Source organism: Protopterus annectens, chromosome 2.part0 (assembly GCF_019279795.1).
Source record: "Protopterus annectens isolate FY-2018-M chromosome 2.part0, PAN1.0, whole genome shotgun sequence".
NCBI classification, from domain to species: domain Eukaryota; kingdom Metazoa; phylum Chordata; order Ceratodontiformes; family Protopteridae; genus Protopterus; species Protopterus annectens.
In genome coordinates, this window is record NC_056728.1 from 600,180,431 (window position 1) to 600,201,925 (window position 21,495).

General features: G+C 39.3%; 1 protein-coding gene across 2 annotated transcripts in view; it reads left to right on the plus strand.

Moving 5' to 3' along the window:
* LOC122793164 (coronin-2A-like) overlaps positions 1-21,495 on the plus strand; it is a 2,539,836-nt gene that overhangs the window by 2,326,886 nt on the left and 191,455 nt on the right. For both annotated transcript variants that reach the window (XM_044060980.1, XM_044060981.1), the window contains 2 exons: positions 722-901; positions 2,713-2,829. In XM_044060980.1, coding sequence (XP_043916915.1) covers positions 722-901; positions 2,713-2,829 — 297 coding nt within the window. The remainder of the gene's footprint in view (positions 1-721; positions 902-2,712; positions 2,830-21,495) is intronic.

Below are 21,495 nucleotides of genomic sequence, written 5' to 3' on the forward strand. Positions count from 1 at the left end.
AATTCAAGTTTGTGCAATATCTACTTGTACAATTTCCTAAATGGCACATTTTATGCATGTTATGTCTGTAAGTGTCTGTCCTAGTATTACTAAATAGTAACTGTATGTATGTATGTTTCTTGCACTGGGAACAAAGCAACATCATTTTGTTTAGCTGCACTATGTGCAGATCTAAATGACAATAAAGTTTACTTTGACTTTGACTTTATGTAATGTAGGAAGTGTGTCAGGGCTGTTGGACAGATGACATCCTTAAGAATTTATAATGCAGGAGAAGTGAAGGGAATGTGAGTATAACCTAACAAAAAGAATGGCTGAATACAGGTGTGCACTGTCCAGCATAGTGAATAACATTTGGCAAGAACAATTTAATTAAGTTCATGAGCAACGAAGTAGGAGAATTTACTTAAGGATGCAGTCAGAAAATTCAGGCAGACTGCCCCAGGAGTATTCTCTGATATGAAAAGGGGATAGGATTAACTCTACAGAACAAGCTGTCAGCAGCCAGCCTTTTAAACTGATAAGCAGTCTGAATGTACACATTCCTTGTTTATGTATTATGATTATATGTTTATGATGTGATTATTTGTCCCTCTTATGGAACAGTAAAAATACGTTACACGACCTGTTATGCTTCCACAGTTTGTGATTATGTTAAGGTGTAATGACCATATCTCTCAATTAAACTGGTCTATTTCACATTTCTTTTGATCTTTTGCAGATTTTAATTTGGAACTTAGACTCTCAGGAATCTCTGTACAAGAGTCCTGTGAAGTCAATTGACATTCATTATGATGTCATCCTGTCCATGTCTTTCAACATGGATGGCAGTCTGCTTGCAACAGCTTGCAAGGACAAAAAAATCAGAGTCCTTGATCCCCGGTCAGGAAAGGTGCTGCAGGTAAAAAATTATATTCTTCTATATATTTTTTCTTTTAAAACAATCCATGAATATGTCAAGACTGAACTATTTTATTTTGTGGTTTTGATTCTAGTTGCATTTTCTTTACATGACAGTTTTTGGAGTATTTTGCTGTAAAAAAGCACAAAGTAAACTGCAAACTGAGTGAAGCTCCTAGTTTCCCTAATGTACATTTGACAGCAAAACATTAAGTATATGGAGACAAAGTTGTTCTCCACTGTATCTTTTACTCACGTAGCTGCCATCTAGCATGCATGAACTAACTCATAGGCTACGTTCCTCTCATCATATATGTATTTTTTTTTTACATTCTTATAGCCTATCTGTGGTTTTCAAATGTCATGCCCCCACCTTGACTGTGCTCATTCTTTTCTCATCGTGAAGGTGAGAGTAGGTTATGGTGTGGTCATCATCTAGGCAGACATAATGGTTTTTGTGTTTTTCTGGCCTTAACTACTCCCTCAATGGCTGGTATGTATGTATATATGTTTATAGATAATAGGGCCTTCTGCTATGAATGTGCTTATTCACACACACACACACACACACATATATGCAGTCCATAAAGGCCAGGCAGAAAACAAACTGGAGAAAAATAGTTTATTTTTAAAAGCTTGTACTATATTTCTATGTCTTTATGAAAAAATTATATCTGGCAGGATTTCAGAATATTTACCATAGCAGTACATGAGGTGGGATCATGAGATGACCATACTGAAAACTTAAAACGTGTCAGCACTGGCAGTGTTTTATCCTGTACTTCCTTTGCAAACACAGCCCATTAAAGGACCACTACATTCAGGAAAAAAAAAAAAACATAACACAGTCATGTCATTTCTTTTAGCTAAGATTTCACTTCCGGGATGCGGGCTTTGTTCTTAATGTCCCACCTCTTCTGCAAGATCTTATTTCCATTTGCTTGGAATGGCAGTACTGAGAATTGTTGTTTACTTTGAGAATGTTTAAACAGAGTACAATAAGCAATTCCTCCTTTATTTGCAAAACAGTGGTTACATTAGATATTTTCTTAAAAAAAAACAGAAATTTGATAGCTTCCCGCTCTGTTTCTGTGACTGATTTCATGTTTCTTCCCTCTGAGACTACACAGTAAAAGAGCTGTGAATGCCTAAAGACCGAGGAAGGTTATGGAGAGAGAGAAGTTTTTTCTCAGTTTAATTTTGTCCAGTCTTTTGGATTTCTAATACTATGACAGGAATGGACCCCATTCCTATGTCAAAGTATGATTAAAGTTAATGAAATTAGTATTGTTTTAGTCTTTGATGTCAGCCAGAAGTGCTCTTCACAGCAAGTGATAGTACACAATAACACAAATGTAAAACCCCAGAGAGTCAATAAGTGTATGACTGTAATGGGAGGGAAATAACTAAGCTTTACAAATACCCTAATGAACATGTCCAAAACCAAAAATCTTAAACTGTGATGAATAAGATGGTTAAGTGGTAGAGACTGAAAGACCTCTGCTGATTGAAGCTACGCACTCAGCCACTGGTCAGAGAATTAGTGCTCTGATAGTTCATCAACTTGTGGAGATAAGGCCCACTTTCCGGGTTTCCTACTAGAGTAGACTTTTACACAAGAGAATCACTGTCATCAGTCTCCAGTCTAGTTATGAAGGGCAAACTCTGAAATTCTGCCAATAGGTCACTTGTAGATAGCACTATGTGGTGGTCAGTGACTTTGAATGTAATTGCTCAATGGCTTGTAATTCTGCAATGTTATACTTCTTTAAGCTTCTGCTTAATCTTTTTTTGTCATCTGTTTTATTATAGGAGACAGACTGTAAGACTCACAGAACAAACAAAGTCTTGTTTCTTGGGAATACTAGAAGACTGCTATCTACAGGTACCTCCAGGTGGAACATCAGGCAGACTGCACTTTGGGATCAGGTAAGGAAAGTAAAGTGGACCTGACTGACCTGGGATGTAGCTCATAGAAGCTGTGTCCACAGCTTGACTGTCAGGGGTTCCACTGTATTGTCAGTCACTTCAGAAGGCACAGTGGGAAGTTATGTCTTTATTTAAATAATCCAGGTAATTAATCTGGTATAACACTATACATGCTCAATCCCAAATATGGCTTTCAGGTTAGACTATACCCAAGGAATGTCAAAAATATGAATCTAACCTTGCCTGTAGTATACTTCAATCAAAAACTAAGCTGACAGCAAAACAGACAGCATATATTTTCTGTTGTAAGTAAAGCAACTCATTCTCTCTCCATACAGAGGGTTATGGGTCTTGCAACCCCCACTTACTATATAACCAACTCTGATTTTACTTCATTTTGGAGATAAAGGAAATGTCTTTTAAAGGTTTACTTGTCAATGTGTATCTGTAGCCAGGTTAAAACTAAGCCAAGTAACATGCCACCTATTCATTTTACATAGCTCTAAGACTTTAATAGAATGAAAGAAGCAACAGTAGGGGCTGTTACAGAAATAGCTTACTAGATAGGAACAGTCATGTAGTCATATTGCACAGACAAGTACTGTGAACTAAGTCTATAAGCAGAGGTTAGAAAACACTTAACCTGTTTGGTCATATGTTGCAGTTCCAGTAGCTCTCAGATTTTTCTTTAGTAAAATCCCATTTCATTTTAGTATCATAGTTAAAAGGAAGGAAGGCACTGCAGCTTTGCCATTCATTTATTTAAACATGTTGTTCCCGTATTATAATTTTGTTATTAACTACTTTTTGTAGGCTTATAGGAGGTTGCTAGGCTAATGGCACTAGCGGCTTTACAAGCCTAGCCAATTAAAAAACCCATGTACCCTGAATGGCCATAGTTAGATGGTCATTGTTAGCAGAAACATTCTATTATCAGCACTGACTACCCCTGTCCATGAGGGACATGCGGGACATAGGTGGCATTCTTGGGGTGAATTTACGATCACCCATCCAATTGTCAAGTTGCGCTTAAATAGGGTCATTGAGGAGCTCTACTTCACATGAAGTGGGAGCTTATTCTAAAGGAGTGGCAATCTCTGGGAGATATAGCTGTCTCTCCAACATGTTTTGTAAATGTCGCAGGCTAGGGTGAGATCCCTGGAGTGAGTGACTCTTGTCCCATTTGATTTGCGGATGTGCAGCATTTCCATTATGGCAGAGTCAGAGACTGCTGTGTAGGACAGGCACAGGTCACCTCTCAGAAGCTTGTATGATACAGAAAACAGTGACAGGGCTTTCAATCTTTTCATGTAAGTCACGTTTTGGAGGCCCTGGATTCCCTTGGTTAGAAACCTCGTTGATCTCTCCATTTGCTGCAGGTGTTTGGTGAGATGCATACAGAAGGGAGCATTGTACTCAATTAGTGGTCCAGTAAAGGTCGAGTACACCTGAGTTATAACTTCCTTAGTCTTGGATGCGATGCCATTATTTATGAGATGTGCAGTGTAGAAGGCTTTTGTTATCACTATGGACACATGGTGATCAAAGTTTAGATTGCTGTCAACGGGTCTATATTATAAAACCAAAAAGCCATTTAAGTGAATACCACAACAGTGACACATGTAACCTGGACCGCAAATATGCCGAACCTCGTAAACCGTGAAATTTAAAATCTCGAATCATCATAGTCGGCCAACCCCACTGTGTGCTACATACTACATACCCAAACATAATAAATAAAACACATACATAAACTAACCAAGCCCTACTTCTAACCCTGCACTAAACCTTACATACATTACTATCCATGCACTTACCTTAACCCGCACCCTAACCCTAAGGTCCGTAACTATCGCACAGTTACCCTACAGACATATACCGAAACAAAACAAATAATCCACACACATACATTTAACAAAACCCTACTTCTAACCCTACACTAAACCTTACATACATTACCTATCTATGCACTTACCTTAACCCGCACCCTAACCCTAAGGTCTGTAACTATTGCACACTTACCTTACGGAGCTATACTGCAGACAAGCCAACCATGACAATTCGACATTTCGAGTTTTGTGGTTTTGGACGTTCGCTGTTACCATAGTTCGCGCAATATGTGTTGCTCTTTTCCGACTCACTCAAACGGATCTTCGGGCTTCTAATATAGACTCGCTGTCAACCTGTGTTCCCAAGTCTTGCACCACTGGGTTTGAGGGGTGCTATCTATATCACAATTAACAGGGGCTGCTACTTTGCCAAAAAGAATAATGATGCATTTTTTTCATATAATTTTAGTCCGTGACTTTGACACCAATCATTTGTAAACATCAGCCCCTTCTGTAATATGTTTACATCATTGGGGGACTCAATGATTGTGCCCAGTTTGCAGTCATCTGTAAACTTGGTAAGCCACAGACCATCTACTTTTCCCTGGACCTCAGAGAAATGGATTCCAAACAGTAGAGGGCCGGCACAGATCCTTGTGGTACCCCACTGGTAACTGGTCTACTGGTTGAGGTGGACTCCCCACCTTTGACAGTGTACATTCGGTCAGTGAACCAGTTCCAATCTTTTCATGTAAGTCACGGCTACCCATCTAGTGATGTATGGGTTAATCCTCAGCTGGGAGAGTTTGTCAGTGATCCCTGAGTGGGGGATTGTGTCAAAAGCCTTGGCTAAATCACGATAGGCGGTATGTACTGCTTTGCCCTCATCCAGGGCTTTGGTGACTTAAGTCCACCAGGTTTAATAAGCAAGATCTACCCTTGAGGAAACCAAACTGGGTCAAGTCAAGAGTTTGAAGGTCACCTGTGTCCTTTTTGATAAGACCAGTGATGATTCTTTCCTTGGCCTTGCAGGTAAGGCTGGTTAGGCTTATGGGTCGATAGTTTCCTGGGTCAAGTTGATGGACCCCTTTTGCAAGGGGATTACTGTTGCTGTTCTGCACTCTGCCAGAACAAAGACAGTGCTCATGCTATGGTTAAAGAGAGTGCCAAGTGGTTCCTCTAGGTCTTCCTTTTGATTGTTTAGTAAGCAACCTGCGATCTTATCTGGTCCCATAGAGGCCGTGTTTTTGGCCTTTGAGAACACTTGTATGACCTGTTATTTGGCAATACTTGGTAGAAGCCTGCTGTCAGGAATGCTTTGGGATATGGCTGATAGGGACATGGGAGTGAAGTTATGTCCAAATCTGTCAGCTAGCAGGTTGCCAGTTTCCTCATGTTCAGTGTGAGGGTTACCATCCACTATAAGTTCGGCACGAAGCTGGGCATTCCCTTTTAGGTTCTGGATGTAGCTAAAGAATGCCTTATGGTTGTCTTTAGCTAGGGATGCTAATTTAGTCTCATAGCTTGCCTTAGAGGCCTTTACAAGATATCTGATTTGCTTATTCAAGCTGTGGAGGGTATTCGTCCTCTGTTGACCAAGTTCCCTCATGTTCCTAGATATCAGTTTCTTTCTTTTGTTAAATAACTTATTTATACTTACAGTCCACCGGGGTGGCTTGTTTTTAAGGGGAGACCTGGTTTTTGTCCTATCATGTGCAGCCGAGTCAATACATTTAAGTGGCTATAAAGGACATTTGCATACTCTTCTGCAGAGGAGTCATTGTTGGCTGTGTTAGTAGGGGTTTTGAAACTTTTTATACCATCACTTAGTAGGCTATAGTTTGCTTTGGAGAACGTTTTCATTTTTTTTTTTGCACCTGTGGGAGTATCAGGTCTGACCTTTACTTCAAACAAGACTGATTTATGGTCTGCCCTTACCAGGGAGGGCAGCACACAGGGGGTAGTGCACTCACCCCCCCCATGTTGGTGAGCACTAGGTCTAGGACATTTGAGCCACTTGTGGGGGTGCAGACCAACTGTTCTAGCAATTGTATGCATCTTTAGAATGTTATGCTCCCTTCCAGCAGCCTGGTGTCATAAGTAGGCTTCCCTATTTGTGAGTCTGATCCCCCAGTTGATTGTAGGGTTCCCCGCTTGAATGATGAAGTAATACATCTGTTCCCTCCTAAGAATGAGAGTCTGATGGCCCATTCATTCCTCTCAGTGTAAGAGTCAAATGTGCCAGGAATGGTGCTCTTGACTGTTTGGAGGATTAGGGTTTTCCCTTTTTCCTTTTTTGGCTGTAATGCTCCCATGCACACGCCCAAAAAACACTCAATGAAAGGCATGCAGTAGGCCATTGTGAAGGGTTTCATCTATTTACACTAGTGAAGTAGCCTTCAGAATGTCCCTCCTCTCTCTCAGTCTCCAGCCTTCACTGTGGATTCTAGCAATAGACTGCGCACCTTAGGCATGCATACTCAAACCCCTGTCTAGAGAGTGGTGAGAAGGCATTGCCTTTTCTCTCTTTCAAAACCAACTCCGCCAGTGCCCAGGCTCATAAGCGAACTAGGAATGTCTGGGTCATACTCAGGGCTTTATCCCTTAAGACCGTGGCACTAGCTTCCTAAATTATGTCTGTAGCAATGGAGTGGTGATCTTTTTTAGAAATCCACAACAGTGGAGCACTGCCATCCTTTAATGAGGCTGTGTGAGCTTTGCTGCTTACTGCCCGCTGCACAGAGCATGCTTCAGCACTGTCACTTGGCTACATGCCTGTGCACCATATGAGTGCATGCTTCTAAGAACATGCTTCACAGGTACAACACCTCATGTTCCAACTAAGTAACACTGAATTGACAAGCAAGAGTCATCCTCCCCCTCCCCCAGGATGGGTGAGAGAACAGCAACTACTGAATCCCATCCTTCCAAGCTAACTTCATCAGGCACCTGAACCTCTAAATGAACTCACGTTGCCGGGACAGTAGTCAGGCCTTTAAACCCGTAGAGCTGGCTAAATCAAGTTTAATAAATGTGTTGCTCAGACACTCCCCATGATGTGAAACATTTTCAGTAATGCCAGGTCTTATGACTACAGATACTTGGCATGTGTCATCTTCAGGTCTATCTGGGTAAAACTTAGCAACAGGTGTTTACCTCTCAGACAAGGGGTGCAGGGTTTGATTCTCACCAAGAGAAATTGTCTAGGCTTAAAATGGCCCATGAGGGTGGTTACCATAGTACTTACCTATGAACTATGTCCACCAATACAAAACAAGGAATTATTATCCCTTTCCGGATACATTGGCAAAGACATCTCTGAAGTAACACATGCAGTTTGTAGATGTCATCTTCATAGAAATTCATTCATAGGAAGAGGCAACTCAGAAAAAGACAGCAAAGTGGAATATAGCCAATATCGAAAATCAAAAATAAAAGTTAACTTACGTAATCCCAAAGAAAAAAAAAGAGTGGTAGCAGGCATGATTGATGCTTTTATTTACATTGAGGGAATCCATAAGGTCAAATTGAGTGACATCTTTAAAAAGGTAGCTATATGAAGACAAGAAGACACAATCTGAATTTATAAGGTGAACAACTGAGGGAGAAATATAAGGAAATATTACTTCACTGAAAAGGTGGTAGATGACTGGAACAATCTTCAAGAAAATGCAATAGGGTCAAAAGCAAGAAAGAAATTCATGACTTTCAAGATAGCAGCTGTCTGGTCATCTAGTACGAAAAACAAGAAACTGTCAAAAAAGCCAGTAAAGGTCACAAATTCTGGAAAAATTCAGTTACTAGCTAGTAGATATGTTGCACTAATGGTGGCAAAGAAAAAAATGGAAAGTAAGAAAAAGTCAACCAGAAAAGGAGAATAAAATGTTGAGGATGTGACATATCTCATGGTTGAATAGAAGGATACAGTCTTATTTACAGCTTCAGATGTGGGAGATAACAGCTAGCATTTAGAAGAAATAAATAAATCAAATGAATTCTAAGGTCTTTAAGATATTTGGGACTTTGGAAGAGTACATAAGAACAAATGAAAATGTATGAAAAAATAGAAGTGGTGAATGATCAGTCTGATGATGTGATATGTATAAAGAACTCAGAAACAGAAATCAAGGAAGTAGTGTCAGACATTGAGGTATCAAATGCAAAAAGTTTTTAAAAAGTAGATCTGGAGGGCAGAGCATGAAGAAATAACCTAAGGTTTTCTGCAATACCAGAGAATTGGAGGGAGTGGACTATGTCAACTTTATGAAATACAAATAAGTAACTGGATTGATATTTTGATAGGACTTGTTAAGTGAGAGACTTGATAATGTAAGAATATTAATAGAAATATAAAGCAGAGCACAAGCTTAAGGTCACTATAGATACAAAAGGAAACTATAAAGCTTTCTTCACTTATGCCATGAAATTACAGGGCAATGTCCAACAATGTACTGAGTTCATCCATAATTGTATTACATATTCTGATTCCCAGTGAAATAACCAGTATAGCAGCAGACAAATGCAATGCTAACTTTATCCCACCTATCCGCATTGTTGTCTAGACTATACCTAAAATGTTGTTTCCTGTGAAGCCACATTAGAAAACATCTGACAATCATTGTCAAAGACTAAAAATAATACTTCCATAGAACCGGTCAACATACCAGGCTAAATTCTCATCAGTGCCAAGTATGCACTACCAAGCCTCTAAATAAAATGTTCAACTGCAGCCTGTCCAGAGGGTTTGTCCCTGATCCCTGGAGCACACTGTCTGTGACTTTCTTACACAAAGGAGGACCCTCTATGGACCTAGGCAATTACAGGCCCTTCAGCCTCACTAGCCTTATACGCAAAGCCATGGAATGTATCCTAGCAGAAATCATTTCTGCAGACCTAGACATCTTAACTGATCTAGACCCCCAGACAGTTTGGTTTTGTTGAGGGCAGATCCTGCCTCCTAAGCCTAGTAAACATATCTGAAAGACTGAAAATTTTACAGAGACATGGACATTGGTCCCTCTGCGTACAGTGCATCTTTCGATCTGGCCAAGGCTTTTGATGCTATCCTCTATGCTGGTATTATTTAAAAACTAGACACATTTTACATATGCCCCTACTGGGTTTAAAATTGGCTTATCAACAGGGCCCATCTTATAAAAATTGCTGTTACTCTCTCTGAATGCAAAATTGTAACTAGTAGGGTATCATACGGATGAGTGCTGTGCCAGTTTCCTCTCCCGTTTGGCATTAATTTTGCTGAAATTGATGCCAGTATCCTGAAAGTGTGTTGACAACCTTTCTGGTGACTGCAATCTTGACATTGTTATCCTTTTATTCACTGGTACCAAACAGATCCTTCAATGGCTGGAATATGCACATACCTGGTGCACAGAAAATAGTCTCAAGATAAATACAGAAAAGTGTATTAGCAGAGTTTAGCAAAAAAAAGCTGTTCCCATCATATATGTTAGAAATGGTACTCCTCTTCAGATAGATGCAGTCATAAGAGACCTGGGTACTTATGTGGAAAACTCACTGTCATTTAATCATCATGTTTCTGCCATCATCAGGAAATCCGTCTAAAATCCTTTTATTTGGCAAAGTTAATTTCCAAGGGAATTTCTTCAAGATCCAAAGACATCATCCTGTAACTGTACATTGTTTATCCTTTCTTGACTATTTTAGTCTAACTAGGCTAGTGGCCTTTTTTCACTGAGACCTGAGGTGGTACTTATACTACCAGGCAAAATTTGGCTAGGACATTGGACATCTTCCCCTCCTCTTCTCTGTAGGTACCATGGGATCTTTTACATCCACCTGAGCAATCATCAACTCAAGCAGACAGGACCTTGGTTTAAGATTTTACTCAAGGGATGCCACACTCAGGCGTGCAGCACCCCTAATGTGGCACTGCAGTGTCAGCAATCCAGTCATCTAGACTGGGAATAGAACACACAGTCTTCTGATCTTTCAGCACCAGAGGTGAGTATACTATCTGTTGTGCTGCTTGCACTGTTGTACTTTTTTTATTATCAGTCCCATCGTTGAGTGCAGGTTCCTCTCTTAGTGTACAAATCAAAGTTTATTTTTCAGTTGGAAAAGCCCCAGAGATTTCTAACTAGAGAAATTAAATTTCTTAAATCCTATCGCTATCTCAACTGATTAACACAACTCTCCATATTCTCAGTAGTCTACTGGCTGTTGTGATGTGGCCTGTATCTTGTTTTTCAAGCCATGAGAGACTCAGTCCTACTGGAACTCCCATGCCTTTGTAAAACCACTGGCTGTACTAACACTTGCATTGGGGTACTAAATCTACACCAACAAATAAACAAGACTCATTTGATGGATAGGTTTGTAACTCAGCATATACCCAGCGTATAGAAACAGTTATCAGTACAGGTCAAATGCTGTACTACTTTGGCTGACGTTAAGTCTAGTCTTGATGACTGGATGTTTGCACACAAATTTACACCAGGATTATCATGTACAATTCTGCTTAGTGTGGGAGGTAAGCAGTATTAAGTGCTTGTAAATAGTGGCAAGAACTTTTGTGTGCCTGCTTAAAAGTGTATATGTCTAGGCATTTTAAGGTCCCTGTGATCATTTGTTTAGTATTGATTGTATGTTCTTTTGAGAAGGTGCATCATATCTGTGCCCCAAATATAGCCTCCAGAAAGCAGCTGAGACCCATATTGGTCAAAATGCATACTAACAGAAAAGGATGGTCATGACATAAATGTGCCAAAAAGGAAAGGTGTTATAAATTGGTGATAAAGGTATTTGTTGAAAATAATTATTTGCTGTACACCAAACAAAGGAATAGTAATTTTATCCCAGTCATCAGTGGTTGTTAAGAAGCTGGTGTGAGATTCAAATTGTTATATCTGGCGGCCTTTACAATATTTTTTTCACGTAGATTAAAATGTATATGTAGGGAGATCAGACTTTGGAGGAGATGAAAAAGTTTAGTCAGTAACATTCTGGTTAACAAGGTGAAGGAGATTCTTTCTCAAACCTCTATGAGTAAGGGGCATCTAAGAGCGACTTTAGGTAAAATGTTTCCCCTCTTTCAGTGGAACATGACTGAGTGAGAGAGAGAAGCCTAGGAGTTGACCAATAGAATCAGGAACCTAGATTCAAGCCAGATGCTTGTATTATGAGAAGGCGAGGAAACAGAAGCATATGAACAACAAAGTGAACTTGGTGATTCATGGCAGAACTGCAGAACATCAGTCCTACTATGGGTTGATTAATTCAAATTAGTTGGAAAACTGAAAAATGTGAGTTGTTTTGTGCCAGTCAGGAGAAGCTGGGATTTGAGGCAAAAGCTAGTACTGAAGGTGAGAAATGGCAGTGAGATCAATAATAAATTGATTTCAGCAGTGGGAAGAAACTGAATTGTATTAATCTCGCATTGTAACATTAACAAGGAGACCTTTTTGGTCCACTGGTACCAAAGGAAGTAGCTGTGTCTGCTGTTCATGTCTGTCCTAATGATTTTGCTGCCACATTGATGGCTGCCAAGCAGTACTCCAAATGGAAGGGAATCACTCTGCTTGCTGTGGTGCTTGGATCTTCTTCTTCTTTTGGCTTTTCCCGGTTAGGGGTCGCCACAGCAGATCACCTGTCCGCTCATGATTGGCAGTGGAGTTTTACGGTGTCGAGTTGCCAGCCCGGCGCCCAACCTTCCCCAGAAGGCACACACATGCATGCGTAGGGACAATTTAGAGTGTCCAATCCACCTACAGCATGTCTTTGGGATGTGGGAGGAAACCGGAGCACCCAGAAGAAACCCACGCAACCACAGGAAGGACAAGCAGAATCCACACAGAAGGCACCCCAGCCGAGGATCGAACCAGAGAACCTCTTGCTGTTAGGCAGCAATGCTAGCTGCTGCCCCACCGCGGCCACCCTCGTAGAAGAAAGAGACTAAAAACAAGTAATGCAATTTGGCTATGTAGAGTAGAATGCCATTGCAGGATAGAGAAAAGGCATAGAAAGAATGGCAAAAATATAAAACACCGCAGTATCTCAAAACAGAATGCTCTGCAATTGTACTAAAAGGCAGATAAGTGAAGACAAAAATATATAGTATAATGAAATTCAGAACATTTGTAAACGCAACCCAAAAAAATTATGGTCAGCCATTGAAGAAATCTTACATCTCACCTGAAAATTCAACCCTAACCCCTCTCCCAATTACTCACCACTTAAAAATGGAACAGAATTAAACTCTTATTTCATTGATAGTACAGCGTTTCTAACCAGGGATTCCCCAATACCTAATCCCAACCCTGCATAACAGCCACATATCATAAGATATACTTTCACCTTCAAACCTTACACTCAAACCATGCTCTACTTCAGCTGATGACCTTCCAAGCCAGTACCTTAAAACAGTACCCAATAGAATTGTCTATCCTGTCTCAATCCTTATAAATAGGTCAATTGAGAAACCCCAGGCTCACCCTCTCTGGAAAAAAATTATACATTATCCCTCTACACAAGGGAGGAAATGCAATAGCAACACTAACTTTAGACCAATAGCAATCTTATTCCTCTGTCTGCAAAATAATAAAAAAATGTATTCAAATCAATTGCTAAACTATCTCCTGCAGGAAGAACCTCTATTCCCAACACAACATGGCTTCCATTAGTCCCACAGTACTAACACTGCACTTCTAACATTTATAGATATTATCAATAAAGCTAGAGATAATGGCAAACTAGTCTCCTCCTTATTTCTAAACGTGTCCAAAGCCTTCAGCATGGTTTGTCACAGCAAACTTGTACTTCAAATGCGCCCTTCTATGGTGCAAAAGGTTCCTGTCCGGTAGGTATCAGTCAGTAAAATGGCAATCTCTTCACACTTCTCAGGCACCACCAGTGTACAAAAAGGCTCTATCCTTAGATCTTTGGTCCCTTATTCTTTAACATTCTCTTCAATATCCTGCACATATCCACACAACAGGCCTCGCTAAAGCAATATGCAGATGATGACATACTCATATGCACAAGCTTTAACAGCTACCGATACATGGATTTGTAACTCACAACTCATGCTTACCCCCCTAAAAAAAAAAAAAAAACTAACTTTTCCCCTCAAATCCCCCTATCATGAAAAAAAACTTTAAAATCCTCTCTTTTAATAATTTAACCACTGAAGTTACTTTTCATAGCAAATTATTAGAGATGATAGTGGATGATGCTCTTACATTTGACCCACATATACAAAACTGCATAAAATCTCACCAAAAACTAGGGATGCTTTACAGAGCAAAAACTCTCTCATCAACCCATTTGGAAACTACACTTGTCACTAATCATCTCCTCCCCTCACTACTTCATGGTGCTCCCATCCTTACTAAACTCCAGGCATCACAAAAATCAAAACTTGAACAATGCTATAATAAAGTGTCTAATTTTACAGCAAATATCTCTTTCAGAACCAACTACTGTATAACACTAAAAAGCCTAAACTGGTTAGAACTACCCCATCAACTAACACATACACAGTTTCTTACCACCTATAAAATTATGCAGTATCCATTTGCTTGCCCAGCACTTAATGCCATTCTGTGCAACCATGTTCCGAATCAGGCATTATGATCTGAAGACCACAAACCTATAACATCTGCTTGGCATGGTCTGTACTCATACCATGTTGCTAAGGCCTGGAACTCCTTGCCTGTTTCCATCATGTCAATACCTTCCCTACAGTCCTACAAAAAACACTCTGAAGGTCTTCCTAGCCAAAGTCTAGCTCTGTTCTTGTTCATCCCCAGGATAAACTATATCCCTAAATATTAACAAGTACCTATTCATACCTTATACCTCTTTGCTCTGCCTTCTTCACTCACTTCATTACTTCAATCAATTTCTCTCCCCTGATTCTCTTCCTAAATACATTATAACCCTGATTTTCTCACTTTGTATTACAACTCCTGCTTGTATTATACTATCATACCTTCAATTTCTCTTTAAACTGGTTAAAATGTCTTTAAATATTATATATATATATACTACTCCTCTGCATAGGAGAACTAGTAACTCAGCCAACCAGACCTAATCTAAAAAAAGTACCAGTCACTTCTAGACCTCGGTATAACCTCCCACCCTTCCAACATCATCTCAGCCTCCACCCACTCACCTATCCTCCATAACCACTGTCCCGTAACATTCTACATATAAAACTTGAAATTCAAACACCCTCCAAAGATAGCCTCCTTTAGAGCAACGTATCCACACAAACTGCCCAGACTGCAAGCCATTTCTCCACCCATACTCTGTCTGACTCCAACATTGCCATCAATCAATCATATCAACTTCTCCTAACTCTTCAGGACACTGAAAGTCTCCAGTGTGGACGTGTTTGAACAGTCTTCAGACTATTTAAACACACCCACACTGAACAGCTCACCAAATAATTGAAAACTTTAATGCAGGCCCTAGATGAAGCCTGGAAAAACTGGAAATAACATCCTTCAACCAAAAATAGAGGACACTACATCAACTTATGAAAAATCATCAAAAGTATAGTTGTGTAAGATCTTACCATAACAGTAGATATCGTTCTAATCACTGTTGCAGTATTCCAATACTGTTGTGTTATTTCACTGAGGTAACCTGATGTTTGGCCAGTTTACCAAAGCTAAAACCTTCCATACACCTGAACATCCAGCATATGGCATAAACCCATGGAGCAAGGATATGTAAGTGAACATAACAGCATAATATCTTCAGACTGTTGGAACCAGGAGACCCTGAAAATGCCTGAGTAATAGAAGAAAATATAGGCTCAACAAACATGAGGGGAGAAGGAACTGCTCCCACCTTAGTCCATAGGGTATAAGTACAAACAGCAAGGAGAAAGGAGGGAGTGCCACAATACTGCAATAGTGATCAGTATGACATGTACTTTTAGGTTAAGTTCTTAAACAACTGTATTATGTCCTTCCTTAGAGCAGTGTTGCAGTATTCCAGTACTATTGGGTGATTCCCAAACTTAGAAGTTGTTTAGGGTTGACAGACCAGAGAGCTGTCTACCAATCCAAGTAGTACATATCTCACAAAAGAAGTCCTTGAGGTAGAAAAGGTGTCTACTCTGTAGTGTTTGATGAAGACATGTACAGAGAAGCAGATGGCTGCTTCCAGAATACCTCTGGAGTCAATGCCCTTGTAGAAAGCAACAGAGGACAATATTGCTCTGGTGGAGTGTGTTTTCACAGGTGAAGACAAGGACTTGCCATGACAAAAGTAGCAGAAAGAAGTGAATTTTGAGATCCATTTGGAAACTGTCTACTTTGAGAATGGATATTTGACAGAATTGCAGGCTGAAAAGAATTAATCTGTTTACTGAAAGAAAGTGCATTTGTTGTGCCATTGTCTGCTCTGGCCACAGTTAAAGCAGGGAGTAGTGCATTGCCAGTGCTGCTAAGTCAGTAGAGTAGTGGGGTAAAACTTTTGCTGATATTATCCCGGGGTGTGCTCTGGGAAGCATTTATATCTACCTCTGCCGCTGTTATCTTTCCTCCTCCGCCCCCTTTTCAGTATTGAATTGTTGGTGAACATTTACAAATTTTTTTTAACTACACTATTTGCCACATATTGTGCTTAGTTAAGAATTTTATAACTGGACCAATTGAAACATTTTTTAATATGTTATTTTATTGGTGGTAATAAGCCGTTACAAATGCTACTGACAGACTACTGGCTGCTGCTCCCCTCTGTAGGTCTTGGATGCTTAGAAAAAGCCTTCAATGCATCTGTCATGCACGGGAGATACACATCAATAGATTTGTTTCCTTTCTGAATAATTGCGTTTGCAGGGTGTGTTGTAGTAATCACAGCAAATTGTCTCTTACAGTTAGAAACACATCATTTGTGCATTTGGGAATATTTCCTATATCTAGCATTTCTCATATTTTCCTACAAATGTCTGGAGTTGAGGAGGTTTTAATGGGAGGTAGAGAATTTATAATAGTTTGAAAATATATTGCAGTCCACTGGCACACCACCCTTATAATAGTTTCAGGGTCATCGTCCCAGGCTGCTGCAGATTTAGGTACCTCCCTCAAGGATGATATTAGTGGCAGAGGTGTCAGTATCAGAGGAGGAATCAGGATTTGATGCATTCTCAAAGCTTTGTTTAAGTTGGTTCAGTGATTATTGGAAACTGCGTGACTAACTTTTTAAACTTCAGACTATTAGTCATAGAAGTGGCACTTTGTTGCCAAATTGCATTACTTTATCTGCATGTTTTGTCCCAGATACATGGTTGTGTTTTTGATATAATGTCTACCTTTATTTACTGTTCTCATTAACATTTAATCAGAATGAGAAACAGCATATTGATGTTGCCAAAATCTAGTGTTGTAAACTGACCCTTAGGGATGGGCAGAAGTACTGGAAGTGACTTGATAATTTTCAGGGGAAATAGCTAGGGGCTATCTGCAAATCATTCCCCTGCCTGCTCCCCCAGAGTGGGAAGGCTGTCTGCTTCATAGGAAGCAGAATTGTCATGGGGGGGTGAATGTATTACAGTTCAGTCATCTTCAGATGAATCAGGTTGAGTTACTTTTAACTTTTCTAGCTGTTCTAAAGGGTAAAGACCACAGATACCACCAGATTTATCTCTCCACATTTCTGTAATGTATCTACTGCCCTATTTCCTGCCTGAAGCTGTGTTTTTAATTTAGCTGAATTAAATTTTAGACTTCTACCTACAGATTCCTTTTTTCTTATTTTTAGATTTTTCTTGCCATTCATTAAAAGTTGACCAAGAGTCACACACTTTGTTTTCTTTCTGTTTCAGTTTCTTTTTAAGATTCTTTAAAATAACCTTGTCAAAAGTTTCTTCCTCAGGAACCTACAGTGCGCTATCATTTTTAGTAAGCTCAGACAATTTTACCAAGTAATTATAGCTGTCTAAGCCATATTTATTAAAAATATGTCTGACTGGAGTCTGAAACTCTTGATTCTTTTAATACACCCACATTTGCACCCATTATAATTTCAGTACAATAATAATATTACCCACTCACGTACCTAGTGTCATGTAATAATATGGAAGTATAATTAAGTATAATTAAAAACCCACTTTCATTGTTTGAATATGTGAATTATATATTTTTTCTTTTTTTGCAATTAGAACTCCCTTCCATATGAAATACAAGTGTTGTGACCCACTCTCACACAAATTTAATCAATTTATCCTACTTTCATACAGTTTAATACTTTATTATAAAGATTGTTTAACAAAATCTTACCTGTAGAGATTTCAAGCTCTGGTAAAGGTAGAAAGATATTATTGTGTGGTGGCACACCAGAAATGCATCAGACAGCAGACCTGTCAAGAACAGGCACAGAGGTAATTTTTGCTGTAGCAACTCATAAATGGCTCAAAAAAAATCTGAGTCATGCAACCAAACTGTTAAGGTCAAAAATAACTTTATGAAACACAGTTCATCAGACTGGAATAATATCTTTTTTATTGCAAAGAGCACACAACAGTTGAAGAGGCACATCGGAATAAAAGAAATTATTGGGGATTTCAAACCAGTATAGAAACATTGGATGTTGCTCGTGAATGGCAATACAAAGGTGATGCGATAAATAAAAACAGATAGAATTCATTCTTATCCACTGTGCCAACTGGCAGTTCAAGCTTAGAAAGTGGACCTACAACAAAAACAAAGTTCCTCCCTGTCCATATTCAAGCACAACTTGGATCTATGGATAGGAAACAGAAAATTTGCCCCAGGACTGCCCACTGTACTACTAATGGACAGATACAGATCCTAAATACTTTATCCCATTTATGGGTCCCCTCTAATTATATATGGTATGATTCCAGTTATTCTCACTATGAGTAATATATAATTATTGACCATGGGGTAGGTAAGACCAACCTCTAATCAAATGGGATAGGTTAATTCGAGCACAAAAAGGGAAATTGGCTAGACTTAAAGTGGCCCGCAAGGGCAGCTTACCTAGTACTTACCTGTGAACCTATAGAATAACGTGTGACACGAAAGGCCTCGTGCATCCTGCAACAAAATGCATTGGCAGGACATCTACAGATCCCCTTGAAAAGATACTCGACCAAGACATCTTCTTGGATCTTATTGATGGGTGGGGTGTACCAAAAATTACTTCTTTGTTTCTCTAGTCAAGAGACTACTGGAAAAATTCTGCTGAAAACATAAAAAGAGACTGTGGCAGTGGATGCTGTCTCCAATATTGGCAACACATCTGGAATAGATTGCCCTTACCTAACAAATGGAGTACAGTCCGAATGATGAGGTACATAATCTGAAATTTTCACCAGGCATATATGCAAAAAGCTTATTTAATGGAGGACACTGTTAGTCTCCCATCAGTATTGTGTGATTTGGCTGAGATTCTTCATGGTGTCCTTTGGCATTCTGCTGATGGATAATACAGAAAACAAGAGATGTTAGGCCACAAATGCGGCTGAAAGCATTTGTTTGGCCAATGCATCATTCTTTCTCCCCTGTGATGGAAATGGCAAGAAAAGAGCCATCACAACTTATGGAGTTGTAGTACACTCAAGCCTTCCAACAGTCAGACAGAATAGCATGGAAGGTAAAACTTAGCTGCCCTTTGGACACCCATTTTTCAGAGGTCAAACTAAATATCACAAGGGAAGCAAGAAGGTCTAGTAGTATCAGGAAATCCAACAGAGATTTTTATCTCCGGTGATAAAGGAGGGAAGACCCTAAGTCAACTGAAGCATTCATGGTTCTGCAATAGGTGTCTGAGCTGTTTGGTTTAGGACTAAAATATGCTGCAATGAAGGTATGTTTGTCAGCTATGTCAATATACCTTCCAAGGAAACCTCCTGTGCTTTTCCTCCTTGTTTTAAGTTAAGCAATTTTGTAAATGGTTTTACTTCAGAAGAGTACAGTGCGCTATCATTTTTAGTAAGCTCAGACAATTTTACCAAGTAATTATAGCTGTCTAAGCCATCTACAGAAGAGGTGACTCCACCATCAGACTTAAAACTTGGTGCTGGAAAAGCTAACACAGCGTCACTTGGAACCACCTGTCAATTTATCCTTCAAGTTCCTGACATGAAAAACTGGCATGTTCATTTTAGTTACCTCTGCCAGGGGAGTATCTGAACGTTATGCCTTAATGTACACAGATTCTTGTTTGTGTTCCAGAAATAATAGGTATGCATATGTAGAAAATACTCCTTTAAACTGCTGGTAGTTACAGAGCTGCCACTGAACCAGTCTATTCAGGTGTCTGTATTCTTTTCTAACCCCCCCAAGTGAGGGAGAAAGAATATTACACTCCTTGTATATTCACAAACAATTGAGATATTATAGGTGCGTAGGCTCATAAGTAGGTACTAGGCTATTAGCCTTAAGGCCTATATAAGCCTAGCCAAAAGGTACCCTGGCTTTCGCCACCCAAGAAAATTATTTTCCTGTGCAGAGGAGATAAGCAAAACTGAGCATTGTTTGCTTTATTTGCTGCTAATAAAGAAAGCAAGAGCAATTCCATCTACATTGGATGAATTTATTGATATTAAGACATTTGGTTGAAATATAATACTAAAGAATGTTTCTGGGAACAACCCTGATGAAAATACAAATATATTTAACAAACCAAGTACTTATATACCATTACCACATCCAGCAGTAGATTTATTTATGAACATATTTAAAACCGAAGTTTCCAACTTAGACACATGCAGCACAGAAGGACTTTTCACAATATGACCTATGAAGAAAATAGAGCTTTGAACAATCTGATTAACAATGAGACCATAAGTATTAGACCAGCGGATAAAGGAGGTGGCATTGTTGTTATGGATAGTATTGATTATAGTAACAAGATGAAAGAGATGCTGAGTGATGCTCAGACCTATAAGAAATTATCGAAATGGGATGTGAACAAGATGATTAATAAAGTTAAATATGAAGTGCATGACATGTTGCTGACACAGAAAATTGATAAGGAATTCTATGAATATTTGATAGTAGGAAAACCTGTAGTGCCCATTATAAAATGGCTTCATAAGATTCATAAGAATCAGCTTAATCCTCCAATGCGACCGATTGTGTCAGGGGAGGGTGGTTGATGGAAACCGCCTCCGTCTATGTTGAACACCAACTGAAATCCATTGTTATGAAAGCCCCAGATATTTTAAGGGACACATCCCAACTTCTAACATCCTTATTTCTGTGTTAATAACCTCAGTACTGGCCTTAGACCATTCCTTGTAACCATGGATGTAAGGAATCTATTCACTGTGATACCCAATGACTGTGGGATAAAAGCAGTCAGCAGCTTTTTGGAGGTGGATAATATGATTGCCACTAGTATTATAGAGCAAATATGTTCCCTATTGAATATAATTTTGGAAAACAGTATTTTTGTTTTTGAGGATTGTTATTATTGGCAGATATGGGGGTGGTTATGGGCACTCCTTACTCTAACATAGTTATGGCATATTGGGAAAGTGAATATGTCTTTAATGATGTTAATCCATGGAAGAAAGATATAATATGTTATAAGTGATTTGTTGATGACATCTTCTTATGGTGGGCAAGTAGTGAAGATGAATTGGATGCTTTTATCGCTTATCTTGAGAAGACCACTACGTTCCTTAGCTTTGATATGAAGCACTCAAGAACTAGTATAGGCTTTCTTGCTGTTAAACTGGATTTAAGCTCTGACTGTGGTATTAATATACAGGTTTTCTCAAAGAATTTCTGGAAGAACCATATTTTACATAGCTCGAGCATGCATCCTAATTACATCTATCCACATATTTTAACAGGACAACTACTTAGGGTTT